At 30.8% G+C, this 15,631-nt stretch overlaps 1 protein-coding gene across 1 annotated transcript; it reads right to left on the bottom strand.

The window, feature by feature from the left end:
• Positions 1–379: 379 nt before the first annotated feature.
• On the bottom strand, positions 380–14,467 carry LOC125050177 (digestive cysteine proteinase 1). Its single transcript, XM_047649821.1, has 15 exons — positions 14,312–14,467; positions 13,786–13,873; positions 10,239–10,344; positions 8,743–8,866; positions 7,649–7,784; positions 6,943–7,058; positions 5,740–5,854; positions 5,381–5,461; positions 4,801–4,922; positions 4,101–4,202; positions 3,745–3,871; positions 2,951–3,056; positions 2,773–2,862; positions 2,481–2,578; positions 380–1,879 (listed from the first exon to the last, which is right to left on the bottom strand). Exons 1-15 carry the CDS (start codon positions 14,370–14,372, stop codon positions 1,693–1,695), a joined length of 1,659 nt encoding a protein of 552 aa, XP_047505777.1. The 5' UTR covers positions 14,373–14,467; the 3' UTR covers positions 380–1,692.
• Between the last annotated feature and the right edge of the window lie 1,164 nt (positions 14,468–15,631).

Here is a 15,631-nt window from a genome sequence, read left to right on the forward strand (position 1 = left end):
CTGTCCTATACAAAGGAATGTAGACAGAATTATAGTATTATTATTTTAATAAGAGATATTATGCAAAATCAAAAGCGTACTAAAAAATTAAGTTATAAATTACCAATAACTCTAGAGTCGTCTACGAAACTAGACTAAAAAATATGACAAAGTACGTCAAGTAGTTAACATCAAAAATAAAAGAATATGGATAGCAGACGGGATTTTTTTAATAGTACAGGTCAAACGAGAAATCTCATGTTAAGGGATACCGCCATGGACACACACACACACACTCTGCGATAAGCGTCGCAAGTGCGTTACCTATTAGGAATTGGCTCTTAACTTGAAGGTCTCTGGGCAGCTGGTGACAAAAAGGAATTTTGAAATAATTATATAATTAATATTCATATCTGATTTATTAATATAATAATTCTATAACAATTTAATAATTAGAAAAACTTACGGTTAGTACTATATTATAACCCTCATAGATAAAGTATATTATTTGCTACTGTCATGAGACATCATTACATATATTCGATGTTTATAGTACGTTTACGAACACGGAACAAATAAATAGGTTTGAAAGGCGTTTAGTCGATTTTGTACTAAAAATGGCCGTTATATGTTACATGCTGTGTACTTGCGGCCCACTTGCAGCCCGCTTGCGGTACCCCATACATATTGTTTATCTATTCCGTGTATGGGTATTAATCTCTTAGTGACATGAGTTGAGATTCATATGAGTAATAATTAATGTTGTACTAAATTTTAGAAGTTTCGGCCTGTGAGAACAATTCAAAAACTTTATAAATATTTTTATTATTATATATGCAATTTTCTTTTCAATTTCAATGAAATATATATATGTTACTGTAAAAGCTCGAACTGCAGTAAATCCTAAGATATTCCAGTAAAACCTAAGATCTACCAATTCCTAATGGTAAATGTCCCTAAAGGTTTGCGATTCGAACTTACTTTCTTACCACCATTCCGTTGGTAAATCTTAGGATTTACATTAATGGCACTACACAATGGTTAATGTTGAAAAATAAAAAAATACACCTGCAGATCATCAGGATTACTTTGTAATTCTAAATGCCACAATAGCAATCCGTGTTGTAACAAGTGAAATGTTTTTTTAGGTACATAAGGTAGGTTAGATATTCAGAGATATACGTTATGTGTTTTTTCAAAATAATTTAAGTAAGTTGGTATTAGATTGTACTTATTACTATCATATGATACCTTTATAATACTATGTACCTGTTTTGTCTAATAGTTCATTAAAGTAAATACCTAAGAATTACTTATTGTTTTATTCCTAAAACTAACATCTAGCAGCTGACAGTGGTAAAACCTAGCATATACTGAATTCGAATGGTAAAATCTCGAAAAAATCGTTGTATTTTCAGAAATACTTACATTTACCAACTCGTGTCGGTAAATCCTACGACTTACACTTAAATCTTAAGATTCACCGTAGTTCGAACTTTTACAGTAACATATACATACATTACGCGCGTCAATGTTTTTATTGTATATATATTATACCTGCTTTTGTTTTAATAAATTGATTTAAAAAATCTTATTAAAATATATTATTAAACCATTTGAAAATAATATCATATACGATGGTGACCAAAAACAACTTTAACCAATAAATTTAATCATAGCCGTTCGTCTCACAGACCAAACTACATGTTCCCATTACATAAGAACATAAGTGGGAGCCGCCTGGACACCACAATTATCGTCCTTCATAGACATGAGTACGTAACCATCATTGCCCCACATATTGGACCAGGAATTCTTAACCAGCCAGTATTTTTGGCCGTTTAGCACCCCATACCCCACCGCGAGGACGGCATGATCTAGCTCCTCCACTTTGTTTTTGCTGAAAAAATATATTAGTTTTAAAATGTTTTTAAATAAGAGGGTAGTCTAATTAAAATATTTTTTGACAATTTATAAGAGTACCCTCTTCCGTTTTATATTATTAGCTACTAGTCATTGCCATATTGTTTTTATCTGTCAACATGTCTATGATATAAAAAAAACCAGGGACGCTACAAACTTTTAAATCTGGGCCTCATATTTATGTATATGTTTCCTAATCTTTTATTTTTCTAGGCAAGTTGGTGATCAGCCTTCTGTGACTGACACACGCCGGTTTCCTCGCGATATTTTCCTTCACCGAGTCTTCAATACGCACATAAAGAAAGTTATTGGTCATGGCAGAGCCGAGTTCCGAACCTAACTACCTCAGGGATAATATATCTATATTATTATAATTATCAGAATATTCTTCTTCAGGCCAGTTCTACCATCTTCCTTGTCTTACGTATTATTATTTTTATTAAATTTATATTTTTTTTTATTAATTTTAAATCACTAGATGTAAATAATTGTTGTTGACATTTTTAATCTATTAATTTATCAGCTTGTAAAAAAATATCGACTGTGTGGGTACCCACAAATTTAAATACAATTCTTACCATTTAGGTTCATAGTAGACCCCATTGGAGTAAAAGCTGAAGCTTTTCTGGCTGGCATCGATTGCAACCGAGATCGGGCCGTGTTTGAATAAAGCCAGCTAAAATCATATAATTGGAGTTACTAAGAATGTCAAAGCAATTATACTTTTTTTACATACAAGAAGTATATAAAATCAAAATAGGCATTATTGTAATCATTTCTTTTTTTAATTTCTTGTTTCCTAATCTTATATAATTTATATTAATTTGATATGTTTAATCATTTATATCATTCCTGAATTATATAACATACCATGAGAGCCTTCTCGTCCTTAACAGTAACGTTAACCCAGCCTTTCATTGACGTCACCAGAGTGACGTTGTCAATGTGACAGTAGCCATCCTGTAAGCAGTGAATTATTATATTACAAATATTATTTATAAAGTCAAAAGTATACATTATGTATCACTAGTCATATAAAAAAACATGCCTGTCCCAAATAGCCTCCATAGTCCTCTTCGGTGGGAAGGCCATGCTTCATGATCCACTGGTAGGCGCGGAAGTCTTCGCCGCCATCACAGCCATTGTTGCCGAAACTAAAATTAAAAAAAAAAACAAAATGTATTTAAATCTTTAATATACGCAAATACTCATTTAGAGAATTATCACTGAATAAATTCAAAGCTTTAAACGTAAATTAATCAATAAAGCTTTTAATAAATTTGATGAATATTTTAATGATCCTAATGCTTGGGATTGATTTGCTCCAGTTCAAACAATTTGTATGACTCAAAAGTTAGCGATTAAAAAGAGTGGCGGAGAGTTTCTTGCCAGTTCTTCTTGTCCGCTAAATAAGTTATCAAAATACTCAAAATAACTTTATTCATATAGGTAAACAAGAACACTTATGAACGTCAACGGAAAAGATGTTAAATTGATTCTAAATTTACATTTACTACCAGTTCGCAAGTCAAGGGCAGAAAACGGAAAAAACCTTTTGAAGCGCCATACATAAAATGTTATAATCAGGTCCATACTGGTACATACCGAATCATGCTTAATGATGTTCATTATAATAATATACAATGAATAAGAAAAACGGTTATAAGTAATTAAGCCTGATTTTTTATAGCTTTGGACAAATTGAAACAATGTCAAAGTAATGAAAATAAAAAATGGAACAGGACATTCAAATCATCTTTCAGTAAGAAATATAGCAAAATTACATTAGATCTACAAACGATCCGTTTTCTAATGTTGTTAATAATTATTAATAAATCTCACCCCCAAGAACAATCCACCAGGGCCTGTTGACTTAGGCGGACTAAATGACCTCCGTTACTAAGGAACAAGGCGCCTTCAACTGCTCCCACCGTTCCGAAGGACCAGCAAGAACCACATACTGATTGATCTGCAAATTTCATTAGGAAATCAATTTAATACAATTAAAAAAATATGTATTTTTATTGAATGATCAAAGCAATTGTTATAATGGTTGATATTTTTAAGTATTATAACATACGTAAACACTTGAAGTATATTTAGTGATAAACAGGCTAGAAAAACGTTTTTGGTCCTTCGAGCCGGGTTAAACTTATAAGTATAGACATGTTATATATTAAGTGGACTTTGTTATATACCTTTGACAGGAGTGACAGCCCCAAAGAGTCTCCAGTCGAACTCTGGGGGGAGTTTCACACTCATTTCTTCAATTACAGATTTACTGTAGGGAAAGGGGAGACCTGTAATTTAATATTATTATTAAATGTTGGTTAAAGCAACTTAATCTTCTATGTAAGCAATCATTCTTCTAAAATCTCATAATAGATCAATATAAATCATATTTAAAAACCAGCCCTTAAACAAATTTACATCAGACCAATGAATTATCAATGAAAATATTAGTGAATCGGCCTTGTACGAGCTTTCTTAGTTTTATAAGTGTGACGATTTCCTAAATCTTTGTAGTTACGCTCAAAGAGTATAGCCAGACGTAGGCACTCTCCTCGACTGTTACATTGCCTTCATTCGTTACATAGCAATTAACATTTCATTATTTCGCTTATATTCTATTATTTTACGCGAGTGGTTAATATAGAGGAAAACAAGAATCTTCTATTATTTAAAGCACCCCGATGAACCGTACAGGCCTAATATTTAACTGGAGTAAAGAACATAACACACAATAATCTATAGCTTGTCATATTGTTCAACAAAAAAGTATCTATCAATTTTAATAATTTAATTTTCTGCGTAAAAAACTTAGTGCATATATATTTATTATGTACTCGTAGTAATGTTTGTTTTTTTTTAAATTATTTTAGGATGTAAGCAACCTACCTGTGTTTGGTCCGCTATACTTTCTTCCACGTAGAGCAGCCAGTTCATCATCAGTTCGATCGGCGAGGTGATTCACAGACATCGTAAACCCGCGACGTGCTCGATTATTAGAGTGAATGTATCTAAAAATTATGAAATATTGTTTTACGTAGATATTAATGCTGATGATAAGATTCCAGCTTTTTAAATTCAGTAGTCTATGTAAACCCCCTTATAACACAGAACTCTTATAACGCACTTTCATATTACACAATTTCAGTTTTAGTAACATTTCTATAACTCGGAACCAATCCACCGCGTTATAGGGAAAATTACTTGTATTATTAGGTAAGTAATTAACCTTAAATATCTTATAAAACAGAACTGGGTCTGGAGGTATATAGAGGAATACCTATTAATTTTATTATTAGTAAGATATTTTAATATTGCTTATTATCGCATTAGTTATAACTGTAGAGATAAAATAATTATGTGGAAATATATAATTTAAAAAAAGCTGGAATATTTAAAAATAAAATTAAGCTGCTGGAAAGCTGGGAAAATTAAAACCCATGCCTTTTTCATAATAATGTTTAAATACCTGAGATTTTGACGGAAAATGTTAAGTCGTTTAGCCTCTTCTATGTGTGAGGAGTATTGTTTGTTGTGCTTTATCAAAAATCTGAAACAAATGGTATTGTGAATGAAATAGTTTTATGTTCCCAAGCTTACAATTCTTTTTTAAAGTTCTTATATTTCTATATAGAACAGTAGTTCGAGCGCAATCCCATGTAAAATAAAAAATATAATGAATTTTACTGTGAAAAATTATAGTTTTACACGAAATACACATAATTTTTTTTGCCATAACCAATGAATTAATTAATAAACTATGTTTCTTAGGTAACAGTAGGGATTCATATGAACGAGTGACTGAATGTTATAAAGAATGATTTTAACCTGTCAAACTCATCATCAACATGCGCGTTGTGAACGGGATGAACAAACTCCTTCATAGGATTAAACGTCGCGAAGTGTCGGGATCCGGGACCGGGGAATGAAGTACATTTCATTTCTGCAAAAAAATATTTTTTAATATAATTAACTTATTAAGTAACTATGTGTTGAATTAATTAATTATTTAAATAGGTTTAAATAATTAATTAATTCAACACATATATGTATAATAAAATATATATTCATAAAACTATGAATATTATAAGTAAAAGTATTATATAAAATATTACCCTCTTTTTCATAAATCCTAAATAGTCTAATTGAATTATTTACAATAATACTCGTTTGTCCCTTTCTGTCAAATAGTGATTACCCCGTTATGAAAAGAGGCAGTGAACTTATTTAAAACGTATTTGACGTATTTTATTTTTATGAATAAATGGGCTAGTAGCTATTTTTAAAGGTGGATCAGGTAAGCAAACGAGAACGCCCATAAACACCTTCAAATGCATCTAGCAATTACAATTCAAGTGGGTGAAATGTCAAATGAAAGACACAAGACGAATATTGCGTACGTCAAACAGACTTTATATGACGTATCATGTCACTTGTCACGCACGTTTTGAACAAAAAATTGTGTCACATTCTTACCCCCAGGGCCGTCTCTCATAACGGTAGATGTACATCCTAGAATTTCGAATCGATAACCCCACAGCTTGAGGCGGACAGACACAGTAGGCTATATACAAATAAATACAAGTCGTCGGAAATATCTGCGAACCTGGCTTAATGACGTCATACAAACTGGAGAGATAGCAAAAAAATTGAAGATGTAAAAATAAAAAATATTTTATTTGTGTACTTATTTTTATTGATACTCGTACCTACTTGAAATTTACAAATACTTATTATTTACATTATTTAAAATTCAAATTATTTACAAATTTACAGAGAAACAATAAACACTAAAATGCGATTAAAGAATAATACACGTGCGTCGGCGATTGCGTTGGCAACGGTACTGGATAGGCGAAAACGGGGCGGGGTGCGGGGAAGCGCATTCCAGCGAGGTTCGCAGATATTTCCATTGTATTGTACAGGCAAATACGAAAGCTGTCAATTAGTTTACTCAACCCTTGAAAATCTATTCATTTAATATATTCAGTATACAATAAATGTATTATATGTACAATGACTTATACTTACTTGGATCGACCTCGAAAACATTTTGGTCTATTTCATCAACAGAGTATTCGGCATAGTCGATGTAATAGTGGTCGTAGTGCGAACCGAGGAGCGTATTGTAACCTTTCATTTCATACCTAGAAAACATATGAAATTGGTATATATGTACCTATATGCAATATTTTCCTTGCGTAAACCAAAGTAACGTCATTTTAAATTTCTATTACTACGTCCGTATTTATATAGAAATATAGATATTTTATTGAACTACTAGCAGACCGGCCAAGCGTTGCTGTGGCTAAGGTTTTTATTACACTACATAGTAGTAACCTATTCAAAGGAAACGGTAGGAGAACACCAGTCATGGGGACCACCATGCTTTTTTGGTGGTTATGCCATTAAATTGTAGCTTAAATGTGAAACGTTGGTACTTTCAACACAGCGCCATCTGTTAGAATTGTGACTATCAAATAATAAACAAATATTTTGTAATAAAATAATATTGCGGGTATAAAATGAGATGCAAGCTATCCTACCTTTTAAGTTGGATCAAACAACACACGGTGTGCAAATTTGATTGATATCGGTTCGGTAGTTTAGGAGTCCATAGCGGACAAACAACGTGACACGTAATTTATTTATATTAAGATATAATTTTTTTATCTACTATATAATTTTTTTATCTACTATATAATTTTCATTAATTAAGATACTAAAATTACAATACCTCACTGGTATCGGTATGGGATCACCCCGTAAGCTCTTCCTGTATTTCACCCACATCGTATACTTATTGACTTTATCACCCACCGTCATCACCATACGCCATTTAGACGTGTCCGAATCCTGCATAGTCTCTGAACCTGAAATTAATATGTATGAAAAATAGGGTTTGAAGTTGGTTTTAAACACGCTTTACACTTGTAGCAAGTGAGCTAGCTACTTTAACAATTTTAAATTATATATTAAGTTTGTCTAGGACGATTATGTAGACCAAAAAGAAGCTGGAGGCATCATAGCTGTAATGAGCAATAAAAGAAAGTGTCGATAAACGAAGATGCATGACATAAGGTTTAAAAACTTTCTTTAAAGGAACATTCAAAATTCTATTTTATATATTTTTTTGTATTGTGTTGTAAGTATTTTATTTTTTATAAGATTAGAATTAAATAAAGCCATAATAATAACGTGTTATGGCGACATCTACAAATTTGAGTCTAGAATATAAAAAATTACGATTTGAATTGCGGTTTTACACAATATGTTGTCGAGCGCTGAGTCTAAACATAAAATCTCGACATCAACCACTAGGCTTAGGGGTGACCATCCCATTAGGTTGGAAAACGAGCACATCATCTTCAACATATGTATTGCTAAATTACGAATATATAACATAGTATAAATATTGTCAATCATCACAAAGATTTTGTAGTTTTAATCTAAATGTATGTGCGCGTTCTCACTATGTTTGACAAAAATGTACACTTCTGAATCAAATTCAAATTCAAAAATCATTTATTCACGTAGGTAACACAATGTACACTTGTGATTCGTCATTAAATAAATAAATATAATGGTTATCTGATGAGTCAATCCTTTATTCATCATAACCAGAATAGAACGAAACATTAACTGAATTAAAAATCTACTAAATTTATTTATAAAAGCTTGCCAACGCTCGGCTATCTTATACATTAGTAGACAAGCAATAGGCAACATAATAAATACTATGAGAAAGAACAATACTCAAATAATAATTTCAAAGTGTGAGGGAAGCAACTATTGATATACTGCTAGAAAGAGACGACATATATAACTCACCTACATACTTGAAGTCGGACATATCAGGTAACACAGACTGAATGCTGATACTGCTGTCTTCTGTGCCATTCACTTGGAGGCATGTTTCTTGATTCAGGACATGCTCCGTTGTGATTGGTGCTATCTGAAAATCGAATAGTCTCACTACTACTTGATATTCCTATTATTGAAAGAAAACTCACAACACTTGTTAACTCTTAGTCTTGGCCCCGATTGGGTTGGGTTGGCGTTACCTCCGAGGCGTTCCATTTAAGGCTTGAAGTGTAAGCGAGAGCGCGGAACGAGCGACAAAGAGGCACAATTTGACATAATTCTATTTATGCGTACAAATAAATGTAACCTGATCAATTCAATTGTGATTTCCATTTACCTCCTTCTCTATATCTATACAAAATATCTATCAAACAAATAAAATTAAAATTTCCATTACATTCCATCAGTATTTTATTATGACGTTGTCACGTTCAACTATCGTCAGTAAACCGAGTTTACAGACAACCGATTTTTTGTTTCGTATATGTATATATCAATTTTTATATATATCGCGTCCATAGGTACAGGTGAGGCAATGAAAAATGCTCTATACCTGATTTGATTAAGAAATTTCTTTATGATACAAGGACATATAACAAACAACGACCACTATTTAAGTCTAGACTAGTTTAAGCTATCGCGAAATATGCGTAAAAGGAGTATTAAGAATATTAGCGCTAAATAACCTGCATCATGAGCACACCCCACGTATACACCCTCACGTATATACCCTCAATTTCACACCATCACACAACACAACCGAATTAGGTAATACGCAATTAAATGTACTTCATGTTATTGGTTTTTAACTTTTGCTAATGTTTGAACTTTTTTGTATATATATCTATATATATAAAAGAAAGTCGTGTTTGTTACAACACTTATAACTCGAGAACGGTTGGACCGATTGCAATGGTTTTTGATTTGTTGGATTTGTTTCCGTCCCGAATAGCAGAATAAGCAATAAAATATCGGATAAGTTATCGAATAACAATAAATTAATTAATTAATTTTACGAATGCAAAAACCATATGGTGCCATCTGTTGACAAAACTATGCATCATTTTACGTCGAATTCGTGTCAGTTCAAGAAATTCCGATCTTGAGGTGAATGAGGAGATGCATAACCATGCTTTGATCCTGATCAAAAGATGTTGGATATCAGAAAGTGCTTAACATGCAGTATCGCCATATTGACGCTAGAGAGAAGATGCCTAATGTGTAAAACTGCCATTCTTCTTTCGCAATGGCAAGCAATAAAACATTTCTGTATTTGCAAAAAAGTTGTATTAATGTAATACTTAACATTAATGAAATCCTAAAATAAGTTAAATTAAAGTAACAACGATATTATAAGGTTGTAGGGCGGAACGAAGTTAGCCAGGTCAACTAGTATGTAATATATTGATAGCAGTAGGATTACGAAATAAATAAGTTCTACACGTTTTCCTTAAAAATATTACCTTTATAGATGTACCGAAACTCGGGAACACACTGGCCTCGAACTGGTACGTCTTAACCATTGCGCCATAGTAATCAATACGGGATTTAGCATTTTTTCTATCGTACCTGAAAACGAAAATAATCATCCGTACATTTTTACGCACCACACATTAATACGTATTGATAATAATAATAATAATTTTATTAATACTAATTTATAAAACACGAAAAACATATACTATATCTCTACTACGGTTCAATGTTTATTTGACTAAATATGTAATGTATTACGGATTATTTGTACATACTGATGAACTATGTTCACAGTTTGTGTACTGATAGCCTATATTCATAGGAAATAATGTTGGATTCTAATGGGAAAAGAATTTTACAAATCGGTCCAGTAGTTGCATCCCAAACCAAAATCCCAAAGATTTGATTGTTTGCTTTGATTGGCAATAATGCAAAGAAATAAAATTTTAATTTCTACACCATTTAATTATATTAACTCTAAATATCAAAAGCTAAGAATGATACATAAAATTTAATAATTAAAGACATCAAATTGACAGTATGCCTGATCTTCAAGAAGTCGTAGATCAGAATAACGTACTTTTATATATGCTCCCTAAATGAGTCGTTAACTAATCAGGCATTAAATTTCGTAGCTGACGAAAAGATAAATAATATGTATAGTTAATTAGTTATACTTAGAGATAAGGAATGGCACGGTCGTAACTCGTAACTGCGACTAATCTTAAACTTCTAAATCGAACATTATATTTATCAAATAGAACAAATCGAATCGACGATAACTCTATGTATTTATTATTCGTCTTATTTCTAAAGATTTTCACAGCATCTCTCATGAAGCAGAAAGGACTTTTTTGGAGAAAAGTGTTATTATTTTACGATATTATGTTTTTAGTAACCTTCTATATATTATATTCATGTATATAAAATTAAAAAATTGCTAGTCGATTACAAATAACGGTTTTTTAAAAATCAAATTATTTTCACTCCTTTAAAAAGAAAGGCAAAACGTACAGAACATAATTGAAGAATCAAAATATCAAAGATTAATTGCTTCTCGCCCTTCAAAAGTCTTATTCATTATAAGACTTTCATTATAAGACTATTAATAATTAATGACTATAACTTCGTGGTCATTGACGTTAACAGGATGTTTTAGGCAAGTTCAAGGTCTGCAAAATTGTATATTTCCGCAGTTTCGCCCGCGTGAATTTCGTATGTTTTGACAAAATTTCGTACAAAACAATAATCACATTTTAATTAACAATAAATATAGTTAAAAAAAACTAAAAAACACGCTTTTAAAGCACATCAAACTAAAAAGTCAAAAATAATTCCTAATTTAGGCTGAAAATGGTAATGAACAAAAAATACTGGTATTATTGTGAAAAAGCGTGGGGCGCTCTGTGCCATATTTTTCGTCTATCGAGCAACCCACGATTTTTCACAATAATACCAGTATTTTTTGTTCATTACCATTTTCCGCCTAAATTAGGAATTATTTTTAAATTTTTAGTTTGATGTGCTTTAAAAGCGTGTTTCATAGTTTTTTCAAACTATATTTATTTTCCACTTTTTAGTCCTAGTAGCAATACGTGTTGTCTCAATTTAATCGTATTGCTTTGTGGACTTAAAAAAAATTTCATTGTTTTTTCGAGGTAAACCTATGACATTATTATATTGTCGCTGATTCTTTATAAGTGTACAAAGTTTGAATTAAATCTGTCCGTTTAAAGTGGGTCAAAATAGAGTCCGAAGGAGTCGGTTACATACATACATACAGGTGAAGCTAATATAAAGCGTGTAAAAAAGATAATGATTTATACACAACCTTTTTCAGGAATCATACAAAAGTTTAGAACACGAGACTTAACGCGAACAACAACTCTCGCATGTCAAAATCAAATTTAACGAAGTTGTTAAAAACTGTACAAAAATCCGTTCAGTTTTTGAGAACATCGTGAACATACAACAGTCGTGGTAGAGAGACTTAATTTTATATATAAAAATAGCGTATTTCCGCTACTTTTATAAAAGAACCATCATTACATTTTACCTTTTCATAATTAATGCATTTAATGACTTTTGGTAGAATGTTAAACTAAACCTGAGCTAATTATCGTACTTTCGTCCACGAAACGAACAGCATCCTTGGTGTATGTAGCAAATTACGAAAATATTTACTACTCGTAAATAAATATACGGGAATTAGAACATGATTTACATTATAAACAAAACCATTTAAATAACATTCAGAGTGGTCACCTTGTGAGAAGATTAACCAAAATCGACACGAATATCTGAACAAACAAATTAAATGTCGAAATTATCGCGATTGTCGAATTTGAAGTTATTGTAGTTTTTTATGTCTTTTTCGTTAAAACTACGTAATTTTTTTCAAGTAAAGATTAATTTCCATATTATATCCCGAGGGATATGTCGAAATAATGTAATCAAGGTGTAGATGGAATAAACTGGAATATCCATGTCACCTAAAGTTACAACATTGATTAAACCTAAATTTTGCCACAAATACAATTTATTGACACAAATTCAGTTCAAAGACCGTAATAATTAATTACAATACACATGCAAAACAAATATTGACCGCAATTATATCTGTTTGTAATGTAAATAACGTCTTATCATGAACAATTTGACCTCTGGATATTTATTCCGACAATTATAATTATTTTTATTAATAAAATTACAGCTCTTCTGACTGAATTGCTGTACCTATTTTATTATTCCTCAACTTTTAACTTCTTTAACAAAAGAAATATAACTTTTACAACGACGTACTTAATTTCGTTCTATGTGTATAGTAAAAACAAAAAGTCATAAAGAAACTACCCAAAAATGTGTGTCAGGTATATACACATTAATAGGCATTATGGTCATAATAATTGATACTTATTGGGTTATTAACCTTGTATTCAAATACTAGATCAATCATAATAATGTACTAATGTGATAAAATTAAATACAAGTAATGTGAGTAATATCTTAAACTATTTAACCAAATATGTAAATGGTGAAATTTCAATAAACTGCTAATGAATAAAAATAATATGTCATAAGTAGGTTGCACAAGTTTATTCAGCTAAATAAATACTTAATATTGATTATTCTAAAAAAATCTCACTAGTAACCTCATTAGAAAATGCAATAAAGCATACTGTATTTGTTTTTAACAGAACTAGATTTTTAAGTCAAAGAAAATAGTAAATTTGATAAAATTGGTTTTATATTCTAATTACTAGGTGCCCACATATTTTAGCAGAATTATAATTGAACCCTATTTGTTTTTTTTTTAGATAATAATTACACGGAAGCCCTTTGATTTATAAAAGCTTAGAATATTCACACAAAATTAAACATCTGCATCATTAGCATTTTTCAGAATAGTATATTATGTGTATCGTATACTAGTATCTTACAAATTCTTATAATGCATATACATACTTTAATTAAAACGTAAGAAAAAACAAAAACACCTTTAGGGATAAATATTTATAAACTGTGTTAACTTACCAGGCATAGAATGGCTCATGTAGTTCTGCATAAGGGATGTTTAAGAGTCCCTTTACAGCATATACATCACTCCATTGCGGTGGTGATCCTAAAATTATTATATTATTGGACTATAAACGGATACCGTATTTTATACACAACATAATTAATTTTTATACATAAAATAATATTAATATATTAGTAATACAAACATTAAACTTAATAGTTTAATTAGATTAGATTATAAACAGGAACTTAATTTACTACCATTTCTATGTATAGAATAAAGCACGAAAAATCACTCTGATTATTTATAAGCGCAGTAGGTAGATATACAATGTAAAATGTATTAAGAGAATTCTATAAACTAATATATGCTATAACAATGTATACATAGGCTTTTGTAACCTTACGAGTAAAGTTAAATTTATATTTAAATAAAACCTAATATAAAAATTACGTTTGACTATAATTACCGTCGTTGAATCGTAAGTAGTCATTACACAAAATTAGAATCAGGTAACAAATAAGGTATTAATATGCTTACCTTTGTCAGTAAACCCAAAAGAAAATCCGACAAATAAACATAAAATTAAGCAAGAAATCATTTTAAAAAGAAATAGCGCAACCGAATAACTTTGAGTCTTTTCGAAATATGCCGATTGCCGATAATCGCAATCACAATTTTATAGTTAACAAAATTTAAATAACCAGCATAGATTACTACATAATAGTCGATACAGAGTATAAAGCACCCACAGTTAAATCAAGTAAAATATGATTTTGATTGTATATTTTTTTGCAGACCATAAGTTATGAAACCTAACATTAATTTAGTTACATATACATATATTGGTTAATAATTAAAAGTGCCAACCAAATGTTAGCAATCATCGCACACTTGAAGCCAAAATGAGCCTTTTAGTTTTTCCCACACATACATGGGGTATTGTAATATAACATTCTCGATTCCGATGATGTTGGTCGAATACATATATTTTTATATGTATCATAAGTGGCACTTAGATTTAAAAATACTTCAAAAAGTCATATTAGTTTTTTTTTAGTCTAGCGTCGCGTTATAAGCCCATGTTTAAACGATTAAAGAAAGTTAACACCTTAGATATTCGTTTAACATATATTTGAACATTCCTACAATAACCGCCACCGAACTTTACTCAAATATTATTTATCTTTAAAAAAATTTTAATGATAAATTTTACTTTTTTTTTTATTTTATGGCTTCCCTTTACAATAAGAATAAGCATAGAAACCATGTAAAAATTAGGAGTGGACACCTTACTATTTTGGCTCGCTCGCATATATTACGTGTATATACATAGCCAACATTTTATTCATACTCGTGTAAATTTTTTCGCCACTGTATGTAAAATATGCTAATCATACGCTATAAAAGCGTAAATGTGCCTAAAATTTGCCGAAAATCTTAGAAATCTTTGAGTTGTGAACATAAAAAACTATATTATTCTGAAATTAACGAATTTTGCCCAATAGTTCAGTCTGTACTTAACCTATGTCTTTCTTATATTTTCTCTAAATGTAGTTCAAGTCTGTGGCTGTGACTAAAGATATCAATATGAATGGCCTAAAGGTGATGATACCAGGCCAAAAACTCAAAAAAAAAATCAATATGTATTATGACATAGTGATGCAATCTTGGGGGATTATCCCAAAATTTAGGGGGAATCAAGATGTCCTAGAGGCATGATGATGAAAATGACAGTTTGGTTTGACAAATTTCTTCTTGTCTAAGCCCCCTGGGGTTTTTACGAGGTACAATTCATTTATAAAGGGGGATTCTTACGTTGTACTTATACAAGAAATTATATTTTTTTCTTAAAAACGC

Source organism: Pieris napi, chromosome 6 (genome assembly GCF_905475465.1).
Source record: "Pieris napi chromosome 6, ilPieNapi1.2, whole genome shotgun sequence".
NCBI classification, from domain to species: domain Eukaryota; kingdom Metazoa; phylum Arthropoda; class Insecta; order Lepidoptera; family Pieridae; genus Pieris; species Pieris napi.

Excerpts from the sequence above, each read along its gene's own strand:
- LOC125050177 (XM_047649821.1), bottom strand. The coding sequence starts at position 14,372 with ATGATTTCTTGCTTAATTTTATGTTTATTTGTCGGATTTTCTTTTGGG. Across the intron at positions 7,059-7,648 it reads CCCATACCGATACCAGTGAG|GTATGAAATGAAAGGTTACA; the intron begins GTATTGTAATTT and ends TATGTTTTCTAG. Across the intron at positions 4,203-4,800 it reads GTATAGCGGACCAAACACAG|GTCTCCCCTTTCCCTACAGT; the intron begins GTAGGTTGCTTA and ends ATTAAATTACAG.